At 37.4% G+C, this 24,305-nt stretch overlaps 1 protein-coding gene across 4 annotated transcripts in view; it reads right to left on the bottom strand.

The window, feature by feature from the left end:
- Positions 1-1,738: 1,738 nt before the first annotated feature.
- The window catches only part of SP3 (Sp3 transcription factor), a 63,213-nt gene continuing 40,646 nt past the window's right edge, over positions 1,739-24,305 (bottom strand). For 3 of the 4 annotated variants that reach the window (XM_089328141.1, XM_051848509.3, XM_051848510.3), the window contains 3 exons: positions 14,549-14,741; positions 7,904-8,100; positions 1,739-3,477 (listed from right to left, as the gene is read on the bottom strand). In XM_089328141.1, coding sequence (XP_089184267.1) covers positions 3,161-3,477; positions 7,904-8,100; positions 14,549-14,741 — 707 coding nt within the window. In that variant the 3' untranslated portion in view covers positions 1,739-3,160. Of the gene's footprint in view, positions 3,478-7,903; positions 8,101-9,692; positions 9,808-14,548; positions 14,742-24,305 lie in introns of those variants that run through there. The other variant, XM_089328140.1, reaches the window with a different exon arrangement.

Here is a 24,305-nt window from a genome sequence, read left to right as displayed (position 1 = left end):
AATAGGTCTTAAAAAATATATATTGGTTAAAAGCTATTTCCCACGAAACATTTGACATGCCTCTTGTGCATGTGTACACATGTTTTTAATCATGCTAAGCATTTTCACTGTATTGAAAGACCCAAGTTATTTACAGGGCACCTGACTCTTTCAGAGAGGTATAGCTTTGTTAAGAGTTTAAGTTTTTTGGTTGAGTCACTTTTCAAAGGCACTGAGTGTCAATCTAGAGAAAATGTGAGGTTCCTGAGTGGTATTTCCTTTACTTTGAGGTACAAAGAGTACAGACAACTGGTTCACTAGATGAACACTACAATAGGAATTATTTGCATGTAAACAGTGCATGATGCACTAACTCTAGACTTCTGAAAAAGAAATCAACTAACCAAAAAACCTAATAAGGAGTATACTTACACTGAGAAATATTACACTCACATATACTTCTAATATATTTTATAATCAGAAAAAAATTTACTTAAGTCTTCAAATATTTTTTCCAGAGTATATTCAACATTTTAAAATATAAAATTATTTACAACTTGCCTATATGAGGTTGAATACTTTGATTTTGTTGGTAAGAGATCTAAAGTTCACTAAAATATTCCTAGTGGGTACTCAAGAAATCTAAAATCTTATTTATTTAAGTAATTTTCAAGACTACTTAACTTCTTCATTGCATTCATTCTCTAAGAACTGATAAAATACGCTTTGAAACTCACAGATCAAGAGTGCTCGATAAACCTACTATAAAATCTCAACAATCACTCTAAAAAGGTTTATCTCCTGACTTAATGGGCAGTTTGCTCAAGTGAGCAACCTCGTCAGCTTAATCCTCTTCACACAATCTTAAGTAACACTAAAAATTATCTAAAGGAGTTTAAAGATTGAAACTCTAATCCTTGTAGCTTCAAAATAATTATGTGTTCCACTGATTCATTTCTCTAATTCCAAGCAATACTTCCAAGCTTAACGTCTCACATTCAGAAAAACTTGTCCATATTTACACAAAGATTCTTCAAAAAAGTGTAAAATGGAATTATAAGTTTATTTTGGTACAAAAAATTTTGAAAGCCATGCATACTTTTCTTCATATGTATTTTCAATGAACTCTAAAGCCCCCTCACATGTGTGTCTGGAGTCATCCTATGCATTCAAAGACATCACTGACAGTGTCAGGTTGGGCCTAGAGAACAGATGATGGAAATCTTTATCTCTACTGCACATATATGCAAAAAAAATCCGATTTTACTTTAAGTTACCTAAAATACAGTCATATTAATATTTTGCTATATTTTCCTTTCCCCCTCTCCCACCTGTATCATGATTAAACACATACAAATTCAAAACAAACTTCCCAAGTAATCCTGCCATTATGTTACTTTCAGAAGTCTTTATGTCAGTTCAGATTGCTGAAAAATCAAAATACTCTGAACACTGCTATAAAAGGGGAAACAAAAAACAGGTTACAAAATGGCAGGGATAAAATTGACACAAATCAATGCAGGTTAGGGGCTAACAGATTTTTTCAAAAGTTCTATTTACTAAGCTAATTCTTACATAAAAATTTAGTGAAACTGCCAGTGCCTCTCAATCTTTTTAAATAAATATTCTTGTTTGTAATCTCAGTACCTGAAACCAAGAACCTGAAAAAAAAAAAAAAAAAAAAACTAAGAAAAATAAATCACACAAATCTTCTTACCCAATATCACTAAATATTTTAAATGCACAGGAATACAACAAATTCAAAAGAAAAAAAATAGTGTTTTATTAACTACCACACTGTTATAATACACTTTAAACGTACAATAAGGTAGCCTTTAAATTTGAGGTGGTCTTAAGAATAACAAATGAACAGAATTCCAAATTGTTGAAATAGGTGAACTGCTGCAGTTATAGGTATACATTTAAGAAAATCGTATAGCTCTTACAAGACCAGCAATGTAACTTTATTTTGTACATTTTTAATTGAAAATATAAACAATAATTAAAAAATAAAAAGAAAATACAGCATAATAAAAAACATACGTTTCTCAATTAAATGTACTGGATACATATAAATTTTAAGGGAAGAAGCAAAAAAGGAAAATGGTTGATATTTAAGTGCAGACTGACTACCTAGACAAAAAAAAAAAGACTTAAAAAAATATCATAAAACCTCTAGTTCTCTATGACTAATATCCATATGGTTGGAGTATTGTCACTATGAAAGTGATTTTGTTATGTTTGCATATGTTATACTTTACTGGTAATTTACATGATGGCTTTTAAGGCCCTGGCAGACATATGGTTTTTGGAAACAAGATTGGATAAAAATCACTGCTAAGACGCAATACACCTTATTATTTTTTTTTTTGGTCCTCCAATATTCAGAAAAAGGATAATTCACTATAACATTGTCTTACCACCCAAATGCCTCAACCTATACATTTTAAACTTTTTAAACATTGGTTATATTGCCCAACTTCGTTATTGAAAGAATATTATTAACAAGACATTATTTTGGCAAATTAAATCTTAAACATGGCTTTTCAACAGGATTTAAAAGGTGACTATCCCTAGAGTTCCATGTTAAAATGTAGTTTTCAAAACCTTACAAGAGTAATGCTTAAAATATTGTACATAGTTAACCTAATTAAAATAATTAGCTTCAAAATGACAAATTGATAAGCTAAGTAAAGCCTACACTATGTAACATTTGCTTGGAAACTTGATTTGTCAGTTATGCATAATAAAAATTCCAGTCATCAAGAAAATTACAAAAATTTTTTATCATAACATGATTTCTTTCACCCACCAACTTTTTTTTTATCTTACAATAGATAAATACCAACATGTTCTCATTTTTACACTAAACCACACAGGATTGATGCATTTGGTTAGACTACCATTCGCATTGTTAAATTCAATTTTCTCTTTATATAACTTGGTAAAATTTCATTTCTTCTAGATTCCAAAAGTACCTACAAAACCCATGCAATTTTACCATTTTTAATATACTATGGAATATCATACAAAGTAAGGCATTTCAGTGTCATGTATAACCAAGTTACTGTCAATCCAAAAATTTTTGCACATCAATAAAAAGATATCTAAGAACTTAGGAACAATATTCTTCTCACTACTGTATAAAAATAACCACAATGAATAAGTATTTGTGTAATATTTACTCCATTGTCTCATTTCCAGAAACTGTGACAAGCTGCAAAGGTATTTCAGTGTTGGTAAGGATATCTTGATTGCTGGTGGCGGAAGTATTAACAGTTCCTATCCCTGAAACAGAACCTTGTTGAATATTTGCAAGGATAAGTGTTGTTCCTCCTGCAGTAATCAAAGTATCATCTCTCGCAGCTTCCACAGATGCCAGCACTGTACTGCTAGAGTGAATAACCTTTTTATTTTGATGTGTTTTAATATGTTTGGCAAGGTGGTCACTTCTCATGAAGCGTTTTGAACATTCTGGACAAACAAATTTCTTCTCACCTGTTAAAAAAAATTAAATTACTTAAGTTTTTAAAATTCAACTTTAGCAGATTGATCATCACTCCTGAAATAGACAGTATATCAAGAAGGACAGTGGTGGCAAGCAGCAGGAGTCAATTAAAGTTTATTAGTTTCATGAGCTGCCCCCCTGCAAGATTTCTTATAGTTCTCCTCAAAATAAACATGCCATCTTTGCTTTCTGATGAAAAGCAAAGCACAAATGTATCAGACTGACAATTAACTAAGCTTTTAAGACTTCAACTACATTAGGAGTTTGCTTTGAAATACTGAAGTTTAAAAGATACCAGTTGAGGTGGGCACTGTGGCATCGTGAGGTAAATCAGGCACTTGAAATACTGGTATCCCACATGGGCGCAGGTTCATATCCTGGCTGCTCCGCTTCCGATCTAGCTCCCTGCTAAGGTGCCTGGGAAAGCAGCATAAGATGGCCAAGTGCTTGGGCCCCTGCTACTCTTGTGGGAGACCTGGAAAAGGTTCCTGGCTTCAGCATGGTCTAGCTCTGGCCGTTGGGACCATTTGGGAAGTTAACCAGCAGATGGAAGATCTCTGTCTGTCTCTCTCTGTAACTCTTTCAAATAAATAAATCTTTAAAAAAGCTAGTAAGTGGTCATTTGTAACATGCTTTTTTATTAAAGCGTAAATAAAAGTACAATTTTAAGCTATAGTTAAATATTAATTAACATGTCCATACAACTAAATCTACAACTTTTTTATGAGTTCAGGCAACAGAATACTTCCAGATAAAAGCAAAGACACGCCACAGCCAGCACTGTGGCGTAGCAGGTAAAGCCGCCACCCGCAGTGCCGGCATCCCATATGGGTGCAAGTTCTAGTTCCGGCTGCTCCTCTTCTGATCCAGCTCTCTACTATGGCCTGGGAAAGCAGTCGAAGATGGCCCAAGTCCTTGGGCCCCTGCACCCACGTGGGAGACCCAGAGGAAGCTCCTGGCTTCGGATCGGCGCAGCTCCGGCTGTTGTGGCCAACTGGGGAGTTAGCCAGCAGATGGAAGACCTCTCTCTCTGTAACTCTTTCAAATAAATAAATAAATCTTTAAAAAAAAAAAAGGGCAAAGACACAAGCTGGAGGTTCACTCTGATAGAATGATCCCAAGAATAATGGTGATAGGTAGCTGATGTAATATCAGCTGCACAATTCAAAAGCAAATCTAACGTATTAAGATGTTAAAGCTGTTCAGACCCTGATGGGGGTGGGGGTGTAGTGTGCCCACCAGAGCTGTGGCTTAGTGGGTAAAGCCACTGCCTGCAGTGCAGGCATCCCATATGGGTACTGGTTCCAGTACAGGCTGCTCTTCTTCTGATCCAGCTCTCTGCTATGGCCTGGGAAAGCAGTAGAAAATGGCCCAAGTACTCCGGCCCCTGCATCCAAGTGGGAGACCTAGAGGAAGCTCTTCGCTCCTGGCTCAGCGCCGCTGCAGCCAACTGGGGAGTGAACCTTTGGATGGAAGACCTCTCTATCTCTTCTCTGTTTAACTCTTTCAAATAGATAAATAAAAAAAAAAAGATCCTAAATTTGTTCCCCAGCAAATAAAATGTTTTAATACAAAAGATGGACTGAATTTCCATTATACTGAAGACCTCTTACGAAACAGGATTATTGGAAGATATGGCAAAAGGGCAATCTAAAAGGAATTCAGTTAGAAATCAAAGAATAAATATGGTAAATATTTTTCTTAATTTTTTTTTTTTCAAAATTGTCTTACTTATCTCCTTGGTCCCACACTTCTACTCTAAAAAGATCCTTCCTAGATCTCAGGCCTGAACTATACTGTAGTGACATCTCTGTCTTACTCTCTATTCCAACAAGTTACTCAGAAACATCACCCTTAAATCCAAATTTTATTACAAAGCTAAACTACATGCTATGGGAATGCAAAAGTAACCTTGCAGAGAACTGAACAGTTTAGATGCTTTACTGCCAAAGAGTCTACAAGGCACTCTATGATGAGTCTCAATCCTACTTAACAGAAATGGATGATGTAAAATCTCATCTTGGCCGGCGCCGCAGCTCAATAGGCTAATCCTCCGCCTGCAGCGCCGGCACACCGGGTTCTAGTCCTGGTCAGGGCGCCGGATTCTGTCCCAGTTGCCCCTCTTCCAGTCCAGCTCTCTGCTGTGGCCAGGGAGTGCAGTGGAGGATGGCCCAAGTGCTTGGGCCCTCAGCCCCATGGGAGACCAGAAGCATCTGGCTCCTGCCTTCGGATCAGTGAGGTGCGTCGGCCGCTGAGCGCTGGCCGCGGTGGCCATTGGAGGGTGAACCAACAGCAAAGGAAGACCTTTCTCTCTGTCTCTCTCTCTCACTGTCCACTCTGCCTGTCAAAAAAATTAAAAAAAAAAAAAATCTCATCTTCACTATTATAACTACCAACACAAAATGATCCTTTGGTTTTCGAGGCAAGTATTTCTCAAAGTTTCTCTTGGACACTGTTCCCAAGAGATGCTGCATAGCAAACGGCACAATGGTCAAACAAGATTGTGAAATGCTACTCACAGGGGCTGGAGCTGTGATGCAGCGGGTTAAAGCCCTGGCCTGAAGCACCGGCATCCCATATGGGCACCAGTTTGAGTCCCAGATGCTCCACTTCTGATCCAGCTCTCTATATGGCCTGGGAAAGCAGTGGAAGATGGCTCAAGTCCTTGGGCCCCGCACCCCTGTGGGAGACCCGAAGAAGCTCCTGGCTCCTGGCTTTGGATCAGCGCAGCTCCAACTGCTGCGGCCAGTTTGGGGAGTGAACCAATGGATGGAAGACCTCTCTTTCTGTCTCTACCTCTCTCTGTAACTCTGTCTTTCAAATAAATAAATCTTTAAAAAAATGCTACACACATTAATTTTTCCCCAGTTAGAGATCATGAGGTTCATTAAGCCCTCAGTTTAAAGGTCCTAAGAGGTGCTGCCTTGTAGTTACCTGAACCCTCCCTCACTCAATGTTTCCCATACTTATCTTTTTGCCCCTTTTTACAATGTACTGATTAAATTCCACTGAGAAAAATTCTGTTATAGGTCCATCCTAATGTCTACGATCCCCACTCACCACTCAACGATGCCTTACTACTCCAAGAAATTAATCTCTCTGCTTATGAGCATTTTTAACAGCACAGAGTCTAACACAAACTTTTTATTTTATTATCTATTTTTCTTATACGGTTAGTTTCTTTTTTAAAAAAAAAAATAAGATTTATTTTATTTGAAAGACAGAGTTACAGAGAGAGGTAGAGCCAGAGAGATAGAGAGATAGAGAGAGGTCTTCCATCTGCCTGTTCACTCCCCAGATGGCCACAATGGCCAGAACTGCACCAATCCGAAGCCAGGAGCCAGGAGCTTCTTCTGGGTCTCCCACATGGGTTCAGGGGCCCAAGGACTTGGGCCATCTTCTACTGCTTTCCCAGGCCATAGCAGAGAGCTGGATCAAAAGAGGAGCAGCTGGGTCTCAAACCGGCGCCCATATGGGATGCCGGTGCTCAGGCCAGGGCATTAACCTGCTGCACCAGCCCCATGGTTAGTTTCTTACAGGTTCATCTCATCTGTTTAACTACCCAATGAAAGAGACAGGACTAAAAACAAGTAGACCATCTAATTTCTGTATAGTTCTGTAATTTCTACATACTTCACAGGTTATTTTATATATTTATAAAGACAAAGGAGGAAGTGTGAAGTAGCTTCAGAGACAGCTTATTTAATAGAGCACTGGAATAGAATCCAGATACAGCAGACTTTAAAATGTACTTTGTTCCTCATTTCATCATATATCTTTCTTCTATGCTCTCTGGGGATTGTAAATATATTTTTTCTTAATTTTCCACTGCTGAGAACAGACTGATGCATACTTTTGGCCATTTAATTCTATGTGGCAGCAAGAGAAAGCTGTCTCTTTGTTATATTAAGTTGGTTTCAGTCACTTCTAGGTCCATGTCATTCTATAACAACCACACAACACACTATGTAAAAACAACTCACACACACAAAAAAGTTTTGTTATCAACAATGCCTTAGTTATTCCTCAGTGAAAAGCCTTTCCCTTACCTGACAGACACTCTAACAACAGAAAAGGCATTAATGCCTAAATTTATCTTAAGGAATTACTTTTTGTTACGGTGTTAGGGAAGAAAAACCAAGGTGGATCAAGAGCAGAAACAGGAACCTAATTTAAAATCTTAATAGAATAAACAGCATAAATGCAGTTATACCTAACCAAAGTGCATAACATAAAACTGTAAGATAATCTACACTGGCTTGTTGTTTAGAAGTAGCATTTTTAAACATGTTACTAAAGGCAAAAATCCAACGTAGTTACATTTTAAAGATTCAGTTCAACAGCTATGCTAAAAAATTGTCAAGGTGGTTATGTAGACTTAATCACTTTTATCTGTTAAAAGTAAACATTAGGAACCTGTATGTGTTCTTCTGTGCCTCTGTAATTCATCACTCCGAGTAAATCTTTTACCACAGAACATCCAGTTACACACAAAAGGGCGCTCTCCAGAATGCCAACGCAGGTGAGCTCTCAGGTGTGAGGTCTTCCCATAGACTTTACCACATCCTGGTATGTGACAAATGTGCTGCTTCTTTTTCCCAAGATTGGTACCTCTAAAAAACACACACAGAATAATATATGCTTACATGAAAATATGCAAATGGTAGCACCACTTATATCCCATGTCCCCATGATGATTTTCAACTAAACAACATTATCACCATGAAGTCTGCCCAGAAACCAAGACCATTTTAAATAAATTTAAGGGAAAATTCGTATTTTAAATATGTTCTACATACTAGTTTTTCTCCAAAATTAATGTGATTGTTGTCCAAATATAAATATGCTCAAGAATTATGTAATTAAAAGGACATTTCATAAATAATGAAAACTATTATTCTATCAGAACCATTCATGAATTCTATGTATAGGCCCAATCCAATTAAGTTAATTGTATGGGAAATTAAATGGTCTTTATTCAGAATGTCAGATAGTTTTAAAAATATATGAGGGCACTTCAAAAAGTTCATGGAAAAAGAGAATTAAAAGATAGCAAGCAGGGGCTATTGTTGTGGCATAGCGGATAAAGCCACAATCTGCAACGCTGGCATCCCATATGGAAACAGGTTCATGTGTCCGCTGCTCCACTTCTGAGGTGGCTCCCTGCTAACAGCTTGGGAAAAGGAGAGAAAATGACTTGAGTACATGGGCCCTGGCCACCCACATGGGAGACCAAGAAGAAGCTCCTAGCTCCTGGCTCCTGGCTTTGGCCTCGTCAGCTTCAGCTGTTGCAGTAATCTGGGGAGTGAACTAGTGGATGGAAGATAACTAACTCTTTCAAATCAATCAATCTTTGGGAAAAAGAAAAAGAAGAAAAAAAAAAAAAAAAAAAAACAGGCGTTTTCCATGAACTTTTGGGATATCTCTCATATAACCCAAAGAATGAAAGTATAGCTGATCACAGGTACAATTAAAAGGAAGTCAGGCAGTTTAAGCAAAGCTTAACATGACTGAAGCATATTTTATTTATGTATTTTTATGGCCACAACCTAATGTGTGCTTCTTCTTTAATCGAACTAAAGCTATGTGTCTTAATTCCCTTAGTATTAGATGAAATGAACGCAAATCAAAAGTATCTTTATAATTAAGACTGCCTTCATATAAACCATGCAAAATACTCAATTATCCACAAGAAATATAATAGTTTTATCCACATCACAAAATTTGACATTTACTATGTTTCAGTATTTGATACCAAGAACAGGGATTAGGAGACAGGTAAACAAAGGCATTCTTAACCTAAGTAAGTAGAAAACATTTTGATTCCAGAACTGATATTTGAATAGTATTAGAAACTATAGTAAATAGTATTTATCAAGCTCTTAAAAACAAAACAAAACAAAAAAAACAGGCTAGTTACTGAATAAAAATAAATGACTTTTTTATAAAAACATGACATTCTAGACACAACAATTATCAAAATTGTATTGTATAAACTTTGCAATGTTTGAGAATTTTTTTTTTAAAAAAGCACATTTAAAACCTCCCCCACATCCCCTCCTCCCCCAATCTCACAGTCTAGGTGTAGCACGTAAATCTTCCATAGCCTGTAAATCCTACTGCATAAAATATACCTATCGTTTTTCAAATTTTACTGGAAAAATGCATATTTCCCCACATTTATATTTTAATGTACTCACACTCAGTAGCATGTGAAATTGCCATAGGACAAACAGTGCTAAACGGTGCAGTGCTGGCTGTTAGATGCCATAGGTGTTCTGAACAGGGAGACATCAATGGGCTCCAGTGGTTAGAGGAGGCTTCGTGGAGGAGGTGGGTAGGATTTAGATAGAAAGGAGGGAAGGCATTCCAGGCAGAGGAATAGCATAAGTAAAGACAAGGAGGAGTCATGCTGTTGTCTCAAGGGCAAGGATGTCATAATCTAACACAATTCCAATTTCTGCTCCAATCCACCCCCAATTTCTACAACTCTCTTCAAAGAGCTGAGCCAAATAGATTTTTCTGGCTCACTTGCAATGCCAAAGTTTTATTTACCAAAGCCAATATTGCTTCCATTTAATTTAGCTTTTTAAATTTGTTTTATTCTTAAATAGCCCTAAGAAACAGAGAATGTCTGTGGCTATTGGTGTACAAACCAATGATACATATGTTCACCATAGCAATTTCACAGAGAACCCAATTCACTTCATTTGTATAGTCATCACTTCTTGACCCTCCTCAGGTGAATCAATGTGCTTTTTATAAACTCAAAAGTGCTATTTCACAAACTTAGCAAAATTTATCCTGGGAGCACTAACAAAGCACAAACTAACAGCAACAATCTGGATTCTCAAAGAACCAGAAAGTGAGCGAGAGATATTTTGATTGAATTACAAGGAAACAAGAAACTGTCTGAAAATGGGATAGGCATCTAACAAAGAAAAAAAGGTGGGGGAGGGGCCAGAGTTGCACACAAATAATATATAATCAACAGGAAATGTTCTACACTGAAGTGGAAGTTTCTATTTAAAAAGGAAATTTAGCTCAAGGTAAGATCTAGAGATGCTGGACATGGATTATAGCCATGCCCTATAAAGGAAGGGACTCAAGTTAATGTAAGAAAAAGAGTATCAAAAGTTTTCTTCTGTGATTAACATAATCACATTACTAATACCTATTAAATAACCAGGAAAAATCAACACTTTTAATTTTCTATTCTTGAATATGTAAATTTGTTTCCAATAATTTAATACCACCAATATATAGTGACAGAGGATAAGCTAAATCCTGAGTAGAGGTTTTTAAAACTTAAGTAAATCCAGTCTCCTTTATTTGGGGTGGGAGAAACAGGATATAAACTGAAATGCTGACCAAACAGATTTTGCAAAAACATAAATAAAAATTAATTACGGATTGATGCTTAGTCCATACAAAATCCATATAACATGACTTTCAAACTTATTTTAGCTGATTATACTTATTTGTCTCTTCCATAAAGAGTCTCTGAAGGTTGGTTGTGGTCAATAAATATCAGCTAAATAAACATAATTTTCAGATATTATATTTTATACCTTGCTCGAAAGGTACATGAATAAAATTTAGTTCTCTAAAATTACCATTTGCCCGTACTTTTTAAGAAAATGGTTGAGAAAAAAAAGGCCAGTATTCTTAAAAAAAAAAAAAAAAAAAAAAAAAAAAACCTACACTTGATCTTAGCCAAAAGGCCACCAAGAGGCAATAAAATCTTAAATGTCACCAATCTCTTCTTTGTAAACCACTGTAGAGTATTTTGGATTTAGTATATATGTTATGCTTTTACTAATTAGATGCACTGTCATTTATACACATGAGCTTCTCATGTATATAGTAGCTGAATTTTGTTCAAACAAGCACTAAGAAACAATATAATTTTTCCTTAAGAATCTCAAATTTAATTGCTTAGAAGTAAGCTATTTTTAAAAACAAAGTCACTAAAGTTTTAGGGAAAAAAATTCAAGTATTTCTATAATCCTCAGGATAGGGAAAATTTTTAATAGTATGATAAACAAGGAATCTAATAAAGGGAAAACTGAACAACTTAGTATTTCTATGCAACAAGACAGCTTGTAAAACTAAGTGATGGCTCCTTTTATAACACTGCATTTTGCAAATCACTCACACAAAGGTACAGGCAATGTAAAACTGGGAAAACACATTTGCACATGACAGTTAACAAGGAAAAAACAGATTCACAAAAGACATGAAGAAGCAATTCACAGAAGAAAATTTAAAATATAACAAAAATGTTCAACCTTAACAAGTAATTAAAAAATACACTAAGTAATTAACAGTGAAATATTTTCAACCTTTCAAAATTTTGAAGGTTAAAAAAACTTTTGTAAAAACCACTGCCGGCAAAGGTGGTGGACTTTGTACAAGCTGATACAGCCTTGCCTACAGCAGACAATTCCCTTTGACCCAGCAATTACACTTTGCCAACTTATACTAATTAAATAATCAGACAAATTTGTAAAGACATTTGTGAGGATTATGACAATAAACTCCCAACAAAAGATGCTGAATTATACATCCATATAATAAAAGACATTAAAAAAAGATGCAGACTATACAGACTTAGACAAACTATCAGAAAAACTTTCAACACAAGAAAAGACACACAAAACAGTAAGAGTAAGATGATTTTACTCTAAAATATATGTTATGTCTGAATGGATTTATGCAAAATTACCACAGTGGTTATCTTCAAATGGGATAAGATTTGGTAGCATGTATGTAAGTATTTGTAAGATTTTTTTAGTTATTTACTTGAAAGAGTTAGAGAGAGAGAGGGAGAGACAAAGTGATCTTCCATCCACTGGTTCATGCCCCAAATGGCCACAATGGCCACGGCTGGGCCAGGGTAAAGCCAGGAGCCAGTAGCTTTACCCAGGTTTCCCATGTGGGTGCAAGGGTCCAAGCACTTAGGTCATCTGCTGCTGCTTTTCCAAGTGCATTAGCAGGGAGCTGGATCAGAAGTTGAGCAGCCAGGACATGAACCAACACCCATAAGGGATGCCAGCATCGCAGGTGGTAGCTCAACCTGCTCTGCTACAATGTTGACCTCCCAAGGATTTTGTATTTTTTTTTTAATTCTATATTTCTGAGTTTTTATAAGTGCCTGTTAGCATAATAAACATAAATTAAAATTTTTCTCATTTTAAAATAAGGAATAGGTGAAATATGGGTCAGGCCTTCATCTGATTAGATTTAAATTTTTTGTTTTTATTTATTTATTTATTTTGACAGGCAGAGTGGACAGTGAGAGAGAGAGACAGAGAAAGGTCTTCCTTTTGTCGTTGGTTCACCCTCCAAAGGCCGCCACGGCCAGCGCACCGCGCTGATCCGAAGGCAGGAGCCAGGTGCTTCTCCTGGTCTCCCATGGGATGCAGGGCCCAAGCACCTGGGCCATCCTCCACTGCACTCCCGGGCCACAGCAGAGAGCTGGCCTGGAAGAGGGGCAACCGGGACAGAATCCGGCGCCCTGACCGGAACTAGAACCTGGTGTGCCGGCGCCGCAAGGCGGAGGATTAGCCTATTGAGCAGCGGCGCCAGCCAGATTTAACTTTCATAAATGATTGATCTTGAAAGTGCCACTTAAAGGAAAGTCACCTTTAGAAGTTATTGCCTAGCAAAACTCTATACTTATTTTAACTGACCAAAACAATTAAAAGAACAGGGAAAATTTTTAACAGTTAATAGTACATACAAACACCTACAAATCAGTTGCCAAAGATCTACTTGGGAGGCAGTGCAGTGTAATGGTTAAGGTTTTGGAATATGAAACTGGGTCCAAATCCTAGTTATGTATGCTCTATATCTCACTTATAATGTGGGAGACCCAGATGGAGTTCCAGGCTTTTGCCTTCAGCCTAGCCTGGTAATGAACCAGCAGACAGAAGACCTTTCTCTCCATCACCCCCTTTCAAATAAATAAATCTTTAAAGAAAAAAAAAAGGAACACAGTAAGTTCTCAGTGTTAGCTATTATTATCCATGATTCTTTCTTTCAAGAGGTCTAGCCAATGTCCTCAAACACAGGCAGAAAGGTTTTCTTACTATCAAGCTCATATTGCAATGTATATTATCTACTTTAAACAGATTTCTTCTAAGAGAGGTATTGTAATAAGGCCTTTCACCATGACAAGGACTGGGTTAGTAAAGCCTGCAATAAGGTATCATAATTATAAACCTTTGATGGAAATCTTCTATTAACTTTCTATTATTAAAGTAATCACTAACTGTCCATTTGATGCACTTTACTCCTATCTTGCCCAATATTAAAATTGCTACCCAAGTTTTCCTTTTTGTTAACACTTGAATAATAAATTTTCCATTCCAGTGCCAATTATTTGTGATGTCCGTGATAATCAACATCAGACTGATTTTTATTGTTTTTCAAAATATGATGTGAGTCTCAATCTCTTAATTATTAAGCATAATTCATCCACATTTAACATAATTACTGATCATTTTGAGTTTATTCCTGTCACGTTATTCTATCCTAATGTTTATTTTTAAAAACACTGAAATACTAGAATGCCAGTTTCTTAAAAATCCCATCATTAAGGCTTATTTTTCATTTCTGTTGAAAATGTAAATGCGTATGCTTATCAACTATTTCAGAGCTGCTTCTTAACTTATTTTTACATAACTGCTATTCTCAAGCTAAGAATCAAGTTTTTATCTGTATTTAGGCAAATCTCATAGCTGGTTTGCAAATAGGCTAATTTCTGTTGTGGGGCTTGTAAAATGGCATCTGTTACAGTGCTTTTTTAAAATGCAAACTAAATTTTAGTTTAAAAAGCATTTAAAGTTCTATTTCATATATATTTTGTCCTTTGAGTTCAGCCATACTCAAACAGACACACACCTAAAATCATGTAATGAATAACTTCCCATAATTAAGCCATAATTAAGGGATACATACAGCATGCAGTATTTCAAGAATTAGATGATGTTATTAACACTCTTAAAATTAAAAACAACAACAACAACAAAAAAACTATGGTTCATATGTGCATACCTCCCACCACCTTCTTTACAGTTGGGACAGGTGCAAGCTACCCTCCGAAGTCTTTTTCCTTCTTGATGTTGTTGGTCCCCTTCTTCATCTACCACCTGTACTCTTAAGTGTGTTAGATCATTGGTATTCAATGTAGAATCACCACTGAGCTGCCACTCTTCAGGATCAGGTTCTTCTTCCTTGATCCTAATATCTAAAGAAAAAAACAAATACAGATGAGAAGCAGCCCACTGGCCCAAAATGACAGCATGAGATCTGAATCTCTCTTAAGGAAAAGTAAGTATGATGTGAAAGTCAAAAAAAAATCATCTGTGCGTGGAGCATAATCATTGCTCTTCCTCATTATGGCTTATTTCTTTCAAAACAATCTATTTTTTAAGCCAAAAAGAGAATAAAGCCAGTGTGAGAACTTACTTTTTAAAGATTCAATAAGAAAGGAAAACATCAAATATAGTTGCTCAACTAATCAATAAATCCAATGATCAACTCAGACTGGCACAAATTCTAATGTCTAACTTCTCTTTCATAACTTGCATCCATTATCCCTACCTGCAGATAGTACATGAATGTAAAAGTCACTTGTTTACTATGTTATTCACAAGTGTAAGATTTAAAGTTAATCATTACCAAAATATTTACAGCAGCCACATTGCAGTAGAAGGATATAACAGAAGTATGAGACAGTTTCTATTTTTAAGTTTTATTATATATGACTGGAAAATAAAATGAGCATGCAATGATGAAAAAAGTTGGTATGGCAGGAAGTTGTATCATTTTCTCAGCAGAGCCAACCACCTATATATACTGAAAAAAAAAAAAGACATCATCTTCCTAGTGAAACTAAGAGAACAGATCAATTAAATTTTTTTATTTTGAAAGTGGATTTTTAGAAAAGAAATAATAAATGATTTAGAACAAATACTGAATCTGTCTTTGGTAAAACAAACTCCTAGAAATTTTTATTTGATATACGTAAACTCAAAATCTTACTTCAGTTCTATTTAGTCATTAATACTTGGGACAATACTCAAGTAGCTTTAAACTCCTTGAGTTCACATAACAATCACACCAAGAATCAAGGGAAAAAAATGGGAGAGGGTATTCTGGTCTGGGCAACAGCACAGATGATAGTACCATGCCCTGAAAACTGGAGAAGATCCAGGTACAGGAGAAAGACCGAGTTCAAGGTTGTGGGCTGACATTGTGGCATAACAGATCAAACCACCACTTGCAGCACCAGCGTCCCATGTGGGTGCCATTTCAAGTCCCAGCTACTCCACTTCTGATCCAGCTCCCTGCTGGTGGCCTGGGAAAGCAATGGAAAATGGCTCAAGTCCTTGGGCCCCTGTACCCACGTGGGAGACCTAGAAGAAGCTCCTGGCTCTGGTCTGACCTAGCCCCAGTCATTGCAGCCACTTGATGAGTGATCCAGTGGATGCAGGACCTCTCTCTTTCTCTGTAACTCTGCCTTTCAAATCAAAGAAATAAATCTTAAAAAAAAAAGAGAAAGAGAGAGAGTTCAAGGTTGAAGGGCATTAGATTCAACTGTTCCTGAGACGTATGAGAAGGCTTCTTCAAAAGGTTCATGGAAAAAATTGAATTAAAAGATAATGTGCATTTTCTATGAACATTTATGCCTGCAATAGCCAAGGCAGGGTCAAACAGAAGCCAGGTGCCCAGAACTTCATGTAAGTCTCCCACATGAGTGGCAGAGGCCAACACTTGAGCCATCACCTGGTGCCTCACAGGTGCATATTACAGAAAGCTGGAACTGAAACACAGCCAGGACTTGAACACAGGCACTCTGCTATGAGATGCAGGAGTTCCCAACAACAGCCCAACGGCTGCACCACATCTGCTCCTACGTGAACTTTCTGAAGCCTCCTCATGTAAGTAAAGAAACCAGACTACAGGTCTGGCACTTAGAAAAACAGGTGTGTGCTAGAGATACAGAGATGGGAGCTTCATCAGTATTTACACAGTAAAGAAATAGGTTAGATCACTCAGGGATTATGAGTAGAATGAGAAGGTGGCCCATGAGGAACACAAATATTTAAGAACTACCTTAAAAATGTGTTCCTATAAAAGAAAAGATTTCATTTCAGGAAAGTCAGGAAGTAGACATCAAACACTGCAAATATGAAACTGAGTGAAAGAGTTATCAAGAGGTGAAAAAGTATTAATAAGTATTTTCAACTTTTTCAAGATACCTGGTTCAAAGAGATGAGAGAGATAAACAAGGCAGGATAAGCTAAAGAAGGTACAAAAGGGCAGATGAGAAGGTGTTCCGGTTTGACAGACAGGGAAGATAAACATGTTTTAAATGGTTATGAGAAAGATCCAGTTTGAAAACATAGGAGTGAAGTTCCTAAAAATTAGGCACTGATAATCCAGAGCAGTTACAGCTTTAGCTAATGGAGCACAGTCACCTTTTCCTGTTACATGAGGGAAGAAAAGGGCACATTCATTCATTCAATAATATAACTGTCTACCACGTGCCCAGATAAAGAGTGAATCTGATTTGGTGGCTGGAAATTAAGGGGGAACTGGAAGAAAATCTAATCTGTTTTTCTATTTTGTCAGTTAAGAGATGAAGAATCAGATATGAATTTAATTCTTTCAGATACCCAATATAATGAATCTTCACTTCCGTCTATCTATAATCAGATGTTCACCTAGATCATTATGCCAAGACACTGCACAATATTGTAAGTACGAGCTCTTTACAAGTTGAATAAAACAGCAAATATCACATATAGAGAGTTGAATACTAAGTCCATATAATGAATTTTATCTGATGTTTTAAAAGCTATTCACTGTAGAGTTCAATCTTTTATGAGTGTTTATTCAACATTATCTGTGAGAAGGAGTAGGAAAAGGGGGAGAAAAAATACTAACATCAAGAATGGATGGAGTCTACAGCCAGGATATATAAGACTTAAAGGGGATGGCGCTGTGGTATGGTGGGTAAAGCCATTGCCTGCAGTGCCAGCATCCCATATGGGTGCTGGTTCGAGTCCTGGATGCTCCACTTCTGATCCAGCTCTCTGCTATGGCCTGGGAAAGCAGTAGAAGATGGTCCAAGTCCTTGGGCCCCTGCACCCACATGATAGATCAGGAGGAAGCTCCTGGCTCCTGGCTTGGGATCAGAGTAGCTTGGCTCTTGTAGCCATGTGGGGAGTGAACCAGCAGATGGAAGACCTCTCTCTCTCTGCCTCTCCTTCTCTCTGTGTAACTCGGACTTTCAAATAAATAAATAAATAAATCTTTTTTTTTTTTTTTAAAAAAGACAACAGAACAAAAAAGTTATTAATGAGAGAGGAACTGACTGAGGGGATAAAGATACTATAAGATTCTCTTACTCTTCTCCTACTGCTAGTTTTCTTACGGGAACCTACAAAAACATGTTTAAAAGAATGTGTCCTGACATGGCCACTCTCAACCCAGCTTTCTTTACTACACACAGAGAACTCCAAACAGGTCCAAACTGAACATATCTTGTCCCATTAAACCTCCTTGCATCCCCTTAGTTACCATCAACCTAACTGTTCAAGCTACCAATTTCAAGTTAGTTCATTAGTTCATCTCTAGGCTCCGATATTTCTCTTCAGTCCATCTTCTATGGAGCCTCTCAAAGTTTCTTGCTAAATAAAAATCTAATTATATCACTTTCCTGTTTCAACACTTGTACTACACTTCTCTATTTGTACAGGATAAAGCTCCAACTCATTAACTTGGTATTTAATCCGACACCACTGTACTCTTCCAATTTCAGTATTAAAACACTGAAATTCTCATAATCTTCAAAACATATGTGCTTTCCCAACGTCACACCCTTGCATGCACTACTCTTCTTCCTAAGCCGTTCTCCTGCTTTGTTCTTTATCTAACTAATGTCTACCTATCCTTCAAAACTAGTTTGAAAGTCACCTCCTTTGGCCGGCACCACAGCTCACTTGGCTAATCCTCCGCCTGCGGCGCCGGCACCCCAGGTTTTAGTCCTGGTTGGGGCGCCGGATTCTGTCCCAGTTGCTCCTCTTCCTGTCCAGCTCTCTGCTGTGGCCGGGAGTGCAGTGGAGGATGGCCCAGGTCCTTAGGCCCTGCACTCGCAGGGGAGACCAGGAGAAGCTCCTGGCTTCGGATCAGCGCAGCGCGCCAGCTGTAAAACCATTTGGGGAGTGAACCAACGGAAGGAAGACCTTTCTTTCTGTCTCTCTCTCTCTCACTGTCTAACTTTGCCTGTCAAAAAAAAAAAAAAAAAAAAAGTCACTTCCTTTACACTTAGGGCAGGATGATTTTAATTAGAAAATATCATCTGACTAAATTAACCAACCTTCCTTAAGAAGGAACTTCCAAAAAAGGTAACAATTTACCTGGAAACACCTTGTCTCTGCTTTTCTATGTTCCGTTTATGTACAACTAAGATGAAAAAGAAGATTTTTCTAAGATAGAAAGTTCATATGAACAAAACCACAAAGTGCTTGCTGAAGACAATGAATTAACTGTCCAACAATTGTTAGACCCAATTTTTATCACTGCATTTACTCAAACACATGGAATCATAATCATGAAATTAATTAAACCAGTAAGTTCCCCTCTTTCAAATGCAAATGGGCTAAACATCTTTAATCTGAAATGCTCCGAAATTCATAACTTGTGAGTATCATGCACCTTCCATTTTTTACTTAGGGGTGCTAACCAACAGTCTATGCAAATATCCTAAAATCAAAAGACTGAAATCTACAATACTTCTATTACAGAGCATTTCAGAAGAGGAAGACATAACTCATACCTTAAAAATGTCTTCAGTACCAGGCAGTCAAGTTTACATTTTCTTTATTAATATCTTAGTGTAGATGACAGAAAAACATTTTTTAAAACTGTGCTCTGTCAATGTCCTATATGGTTCTGGGTTATTCTTAGAAATCTATGCTTTACAAGATTCAGGAGAAAAGTAAATAATAAACTATCAAAACGGCTCATAAAAGTATGAAAAGATACTCAACATTATTAGGTTTCAGGTAAATAAAGTTTTAATTCACAATATCATTAAACACTAATGGAATTACTAAAAATTTAATTTATTTTTAGAAGATTTATTGAAAAGCAAAGTGACAGAGAAAAGGGGATAGATCAATATTCCATCCACTGGTTCACTCCCAGATATCAGTAACGGGTTGGGGCCAGGCTCAAATCAGGAGCCTGGAACTCCATCTGGATCTTTCATATGGGTGACCCAAATTATTTGCGCTATCATCCTCTGCCTTTCTAGGTACATTAGCAGGAAGCTGGATTGGAAATGGAGCAGCCAGCACGCAAACTGGCACTCCATGAGATGTGGATGTTTCAAGAAGTGGTTTAACCCACATCGTCTACCCTATGACTAAAAAGTTTTACAAAGACTATGTCAATTGTTGGCAAAGAAGTGGAGCAACTGAAACTTCCACACTGCTTGTTGGTGTGTAAGTCAGTGTCACCATTCTGGAAAATCTTTCATTCTTATCTTCTAAAGCTAAACTTACCTATATATGCCCTGTGGCCCAAATAATTTCACCACCAGGTATATTCCCAACCGAAATGCATTATACAAGACAATAAAAACCACCTTCAAAATTCACAGTAACATTATTTTTAATCACCCTAAACTAGAAACAATCCATATATCCACTCATAATAGAATGGAAAAATCAGGGGCCAGCATTGTGGTACAGTGGGTAAAGCTGCTACCTGCAGCAACAGCATACCATGTGAGAGCCAGTTCAAGTTCCAGCTGCTCCACTTTTGTTCCATCTCCCTGCTAATGCTCCTGGGAAAACAGCAGAGGATAGTCCAAGTGCTTGGGCCCCTGCACCCATGTGGGAAACCTGGATGAAGCTCCCAGCTCCCAGCTCTCAGCCTGGCCCAGCTCTGGCCATTGCAACCATTTGGGGAGTGAACCAGAGGATGGAAGATCTCTTTCTCTCTCTTTAATTCTGCCTTTCAAGTAAATAAATAAGTCTAAAAAAACAGAATGGAAAAATATTCATTCATTCAATGGAACATGTTAAAATAATGAAAATTAACAAGTTCAATACAATGACAGGAATTAATCTCAGAAACAGTCTTAAACAAAAGCAGCCAGGCAGCCAGCCCCCCACCCACACTATTTTCCTCTTACACATAAATTTTAACATCAATTTATATATAAAATTCAAAGCAGGCAATGATTTCAGCTATATGGTATTACAGAAAATACAATGCTAAAAAGACAGTTAAAAGGTCTGGAGGGGAGGGAAGAGGGGGATGAACAGGCAGAACACAGAGGAATTTAAGATCATAAAAATGCTCTGTATGATATATAATGGTGGATGCATTTCATACATTTCAAGTTTCAAATACACAAGTATACCAAGAAGAAACCAACCCTAATAAAGAATATGGATTTTGGATGGTTATGTGTCAGTGTAAGTTCATCAGCTGTAAAAACATACCACTCTGGTGGAGGACGTCAACGCAAATCCGTATTTCAGAGTAGGGAGTATGTTGAGATATCTCTATACCTTCTTTTCATTTCTATGGAAAACCTAAAAAATTAAGTCTTTAAAAAGGAAAGGGGACAAGTCTATGGTGATAGAAGAGTGGTGATTGTTACTTGTGAGGGGGATAATGACTGGATACAGGGAGATTTTCATGGTAATATCCCATTTCTTGGTCTAGGTAATCTGAACAGGTTTTTTTTGAGGATGTAGGAGCAGACTTTTATATTTAATTAAAGCTGTGTTTCTAATAATTTAAACTACATTGTTAAAAGTTGAGGGTACTAATTGATGTCCTAGATCACCAAGAATATACACAGAAATACACAGAAATACACAGAAAGGGAAATCCAAAAGGATCCAAACATTACACCAGGAAAGAAAATAAATACAAAGGAAGGCAGTAATAAAGAAAACATGACAAGTATAGAACACATACAGAAAAATGGCAGATCTTACCAGTATTTACTTTACATGCAAATGTGTAATTTTCATTGAAAGCCAGAGACTAAGAATGGCTGTTGGGGGTAAAAAAAAGAAATCGAACAGTATGCTATCCACCAGAAACTCACTTTATACCCAAAGACACAAACAAGCTGAAAAGAATGGAAACATATTCTATGCAATTAGCAACTTAAATAAAGCAGAAGTGAGTGTATTAATATAAAAATAAAATTTTTATTTAAAATGGCTCTAAGGGGTCCAGCGCAGTGGCACACTAGGTTAATCCTCTGCCTGCGGCGCGGGCATCCCATATGGGCGCCAGGTTCTAGTCCCAGCTGCTCCACTTCCAGTCCAGCTCCCTGTTGTGGCCCAGGAAGGCAGAGGATGACCCAAGTGCTTGGGCCCCTGCAACCCACACGGGAAACCAGGAAGAAGCACCTGGCTCCTGGCTTCAGATCGGCATAGCTCCAGCCATTGCAGCTATTTGGGGAGTGAACCAACGGAAGGAAGACCTTTCTCTCTCTCTCTCTCTCTCATTGTCTGTAATTCTACCTGTCAAATAAATAAATAAATAAATATCTTAAAAGAAAAAATGGCTATAAGATATTAAAAAAGAAAAAAGAAATTTCTTTGTGTATCAGCATTGCTACAAATGTAATTTTGTGAAACTATGTTTTATACCTCTGTCAAACCAATGGTTAAAAATGTTATACTTAGGCCGGCGCCGCGGCTCAATAGGCTAATCCTCCACCTTGTGGCGCCAGCACACCGGGTTCTAGTCCCGGTTGGGGCGCCGGATTCTGTCCTGGTTGCCCCTCTTCCAGGGCAGCCCTCTGCTATGGCCCGGGAGTGCAGTGGAGGATGGCCCAAGTCATCCCGCATGGGAGACCAGGAGAAGCTCCTGGCTTCGGATCAGCGCGATGCGCCGGCCGCAGCAGCCATTGGTGGGTGAACCAACGGTAAAAGGAAGACCTTTCTCTCTGTCTCTCTCTCTCACTGTCCACTCTGCCTGTCCAAAAAAAAAAAAAAAAAAAAAAGTTATACTTACTATAGTTTTAATTATCTTGAACAGTAGTTCTCTTGTATGCTTACTTTGTAAACTTCCATCAAGTTATACATAGGACTTGCGCCTTTTCTGAATGTTATACTTCAATATAAACATTACTCTTAATTTTTTAAAAGTAACCTATGGGTTACTTGGGAATTGCTAAAGATGAGCAATTCATTTATCCTGTTTGTGGCTTTATCTCTACTTCCCATACAGCTAACTAGGTCTTGCCCAGTTTTTACACAAATAGGAAAGGTGTGGGTATGTATACTTCAAAATTAAGTCCATAATTTGAAATTTAGAATATGATTTTATTCACTCAACAAGTATCTAAGTGGCTACAATTTGCAAGTCACTGTTCTAGAGTCTAAGGAGAAATCAGTTAACAGCAGTTTATGCCTTTACCAAGACACTGAGCAAATAAATACACAGTATTTTAAGCAGTTCAGTGTTGTAAGGAAAAAGTAGAGGAAGGAGGAATAATACAGAGTAGAAGCAGGAGAACAGTCACTATTTTAAATAAAATGGCCAGAGAAAACGTCAAGACAAAGGGGGGGTGGGCAATACCACACAGGATAAAAAGTAGGATGCATGCTTGGTGTATTCAGGGAAAAGCAAGGAGGCTTATATGACTAGAGTAGAATAAATGTGAAGAAAGAGAAGCAAGTAATAAGACCAGAGATTTTAAAAATGGGCAGGGGAGCGAGAGACTCATATAAATTACACGCTATTTATAAGAACTTCAACTTCTTATTTTATTCCGAGGAGTGACATTGGGAGGTTACTGTAATGATTAAAGGAAAAGATGGCGTCCTAATTCTATGGTGTTGATAGACAAGCGGTAGAAATGGTCAGTCGGGAATATTTTGGAAGTAGAGCCAAAGTTAACTGCTAACAGATTTGATAGCTGGTTATTACATAAGGTAGAACAAAAAAGGAAGTTTTTGTCCTAAGCAACTAGAAAAATGGAGTTGGTAAACTAGAGATAGTAAAGGGGGGGGGGGGGGCCCTTGCCAATCATAGGCCTAAGTCTGGATATAAAAGCTTTGAGAAGTCTATTAAATATCCAAATAAAGATGGGGATCAGGCAGTTGATGGGTCTGGAGTTCAGGTAGCAGTCTGGCCTGCCAATACAGATTTGGTCATCTCTGGTACTGGGTCACCTGGAATGAGAAAATCCTGGGCACTACAGATCAACAAGAGACTGAAAAGACTGTGCAAAGGAGACTCAGAGTTGCCAATGAGATAGGAGGAATTTGGTATCCAGAAGCCAAAGGAAGAAATCATTCCAAGAACATAAAACCACCATGTCAAATGCTTGGCAAGTACAATGAGGGCTAAGAAATGACCTCTGGAGTAACGATATGATAATCACTAATGATCTTGATAAACACTACTGTAGTGAAGTGAGGAAAAATCCTCCCTAGAGTAGACACCAAGGAATGAAAAAAGATTAACTAAAGCCACATACAGGCAACTGTTTCTAAGAGCTTTGCTTTGAGAGCAAGCATTAGAAAACTGAAGTTCCCAGGCTAGTCCACAAACGTAGATTTAACATATAGGAAGGAGTACCTGAAATACTCTCAGCTTTTATATCCAGTAGAAATACCTATATAATATATACTGGCATTTCTAAAAATGAATATGCTTATTTACATTTGACTTGGATCTGAGGAAAAACATGAAAGATTTAAATGACAGCAATGGAAATTAAAGGATATCAGCATAAAACATTATCACATTTAAGAAC

Source organism: Oryctolagus cuniculus, chromosome 3 (genome assembly GCF_051225735.1).
Source record: "Oryctolagus cuniculus isolate XC-2025 breed Fujian yellow rabbit chromosome 3, ASM5122573v1, whole genome shotgun sequence".
Classification (NCBI taxonomy): Eukaryota; Metazoa; Chordata; class Mammalia; order Lagomorpha; family Leporidae; genus Oryctolagus; species Oryctolagus cuniculus.
Note: the sequence above shows the minus strand (reverse complement) of the source record. Positions and strands in the feature narration are given on the sequence as shown.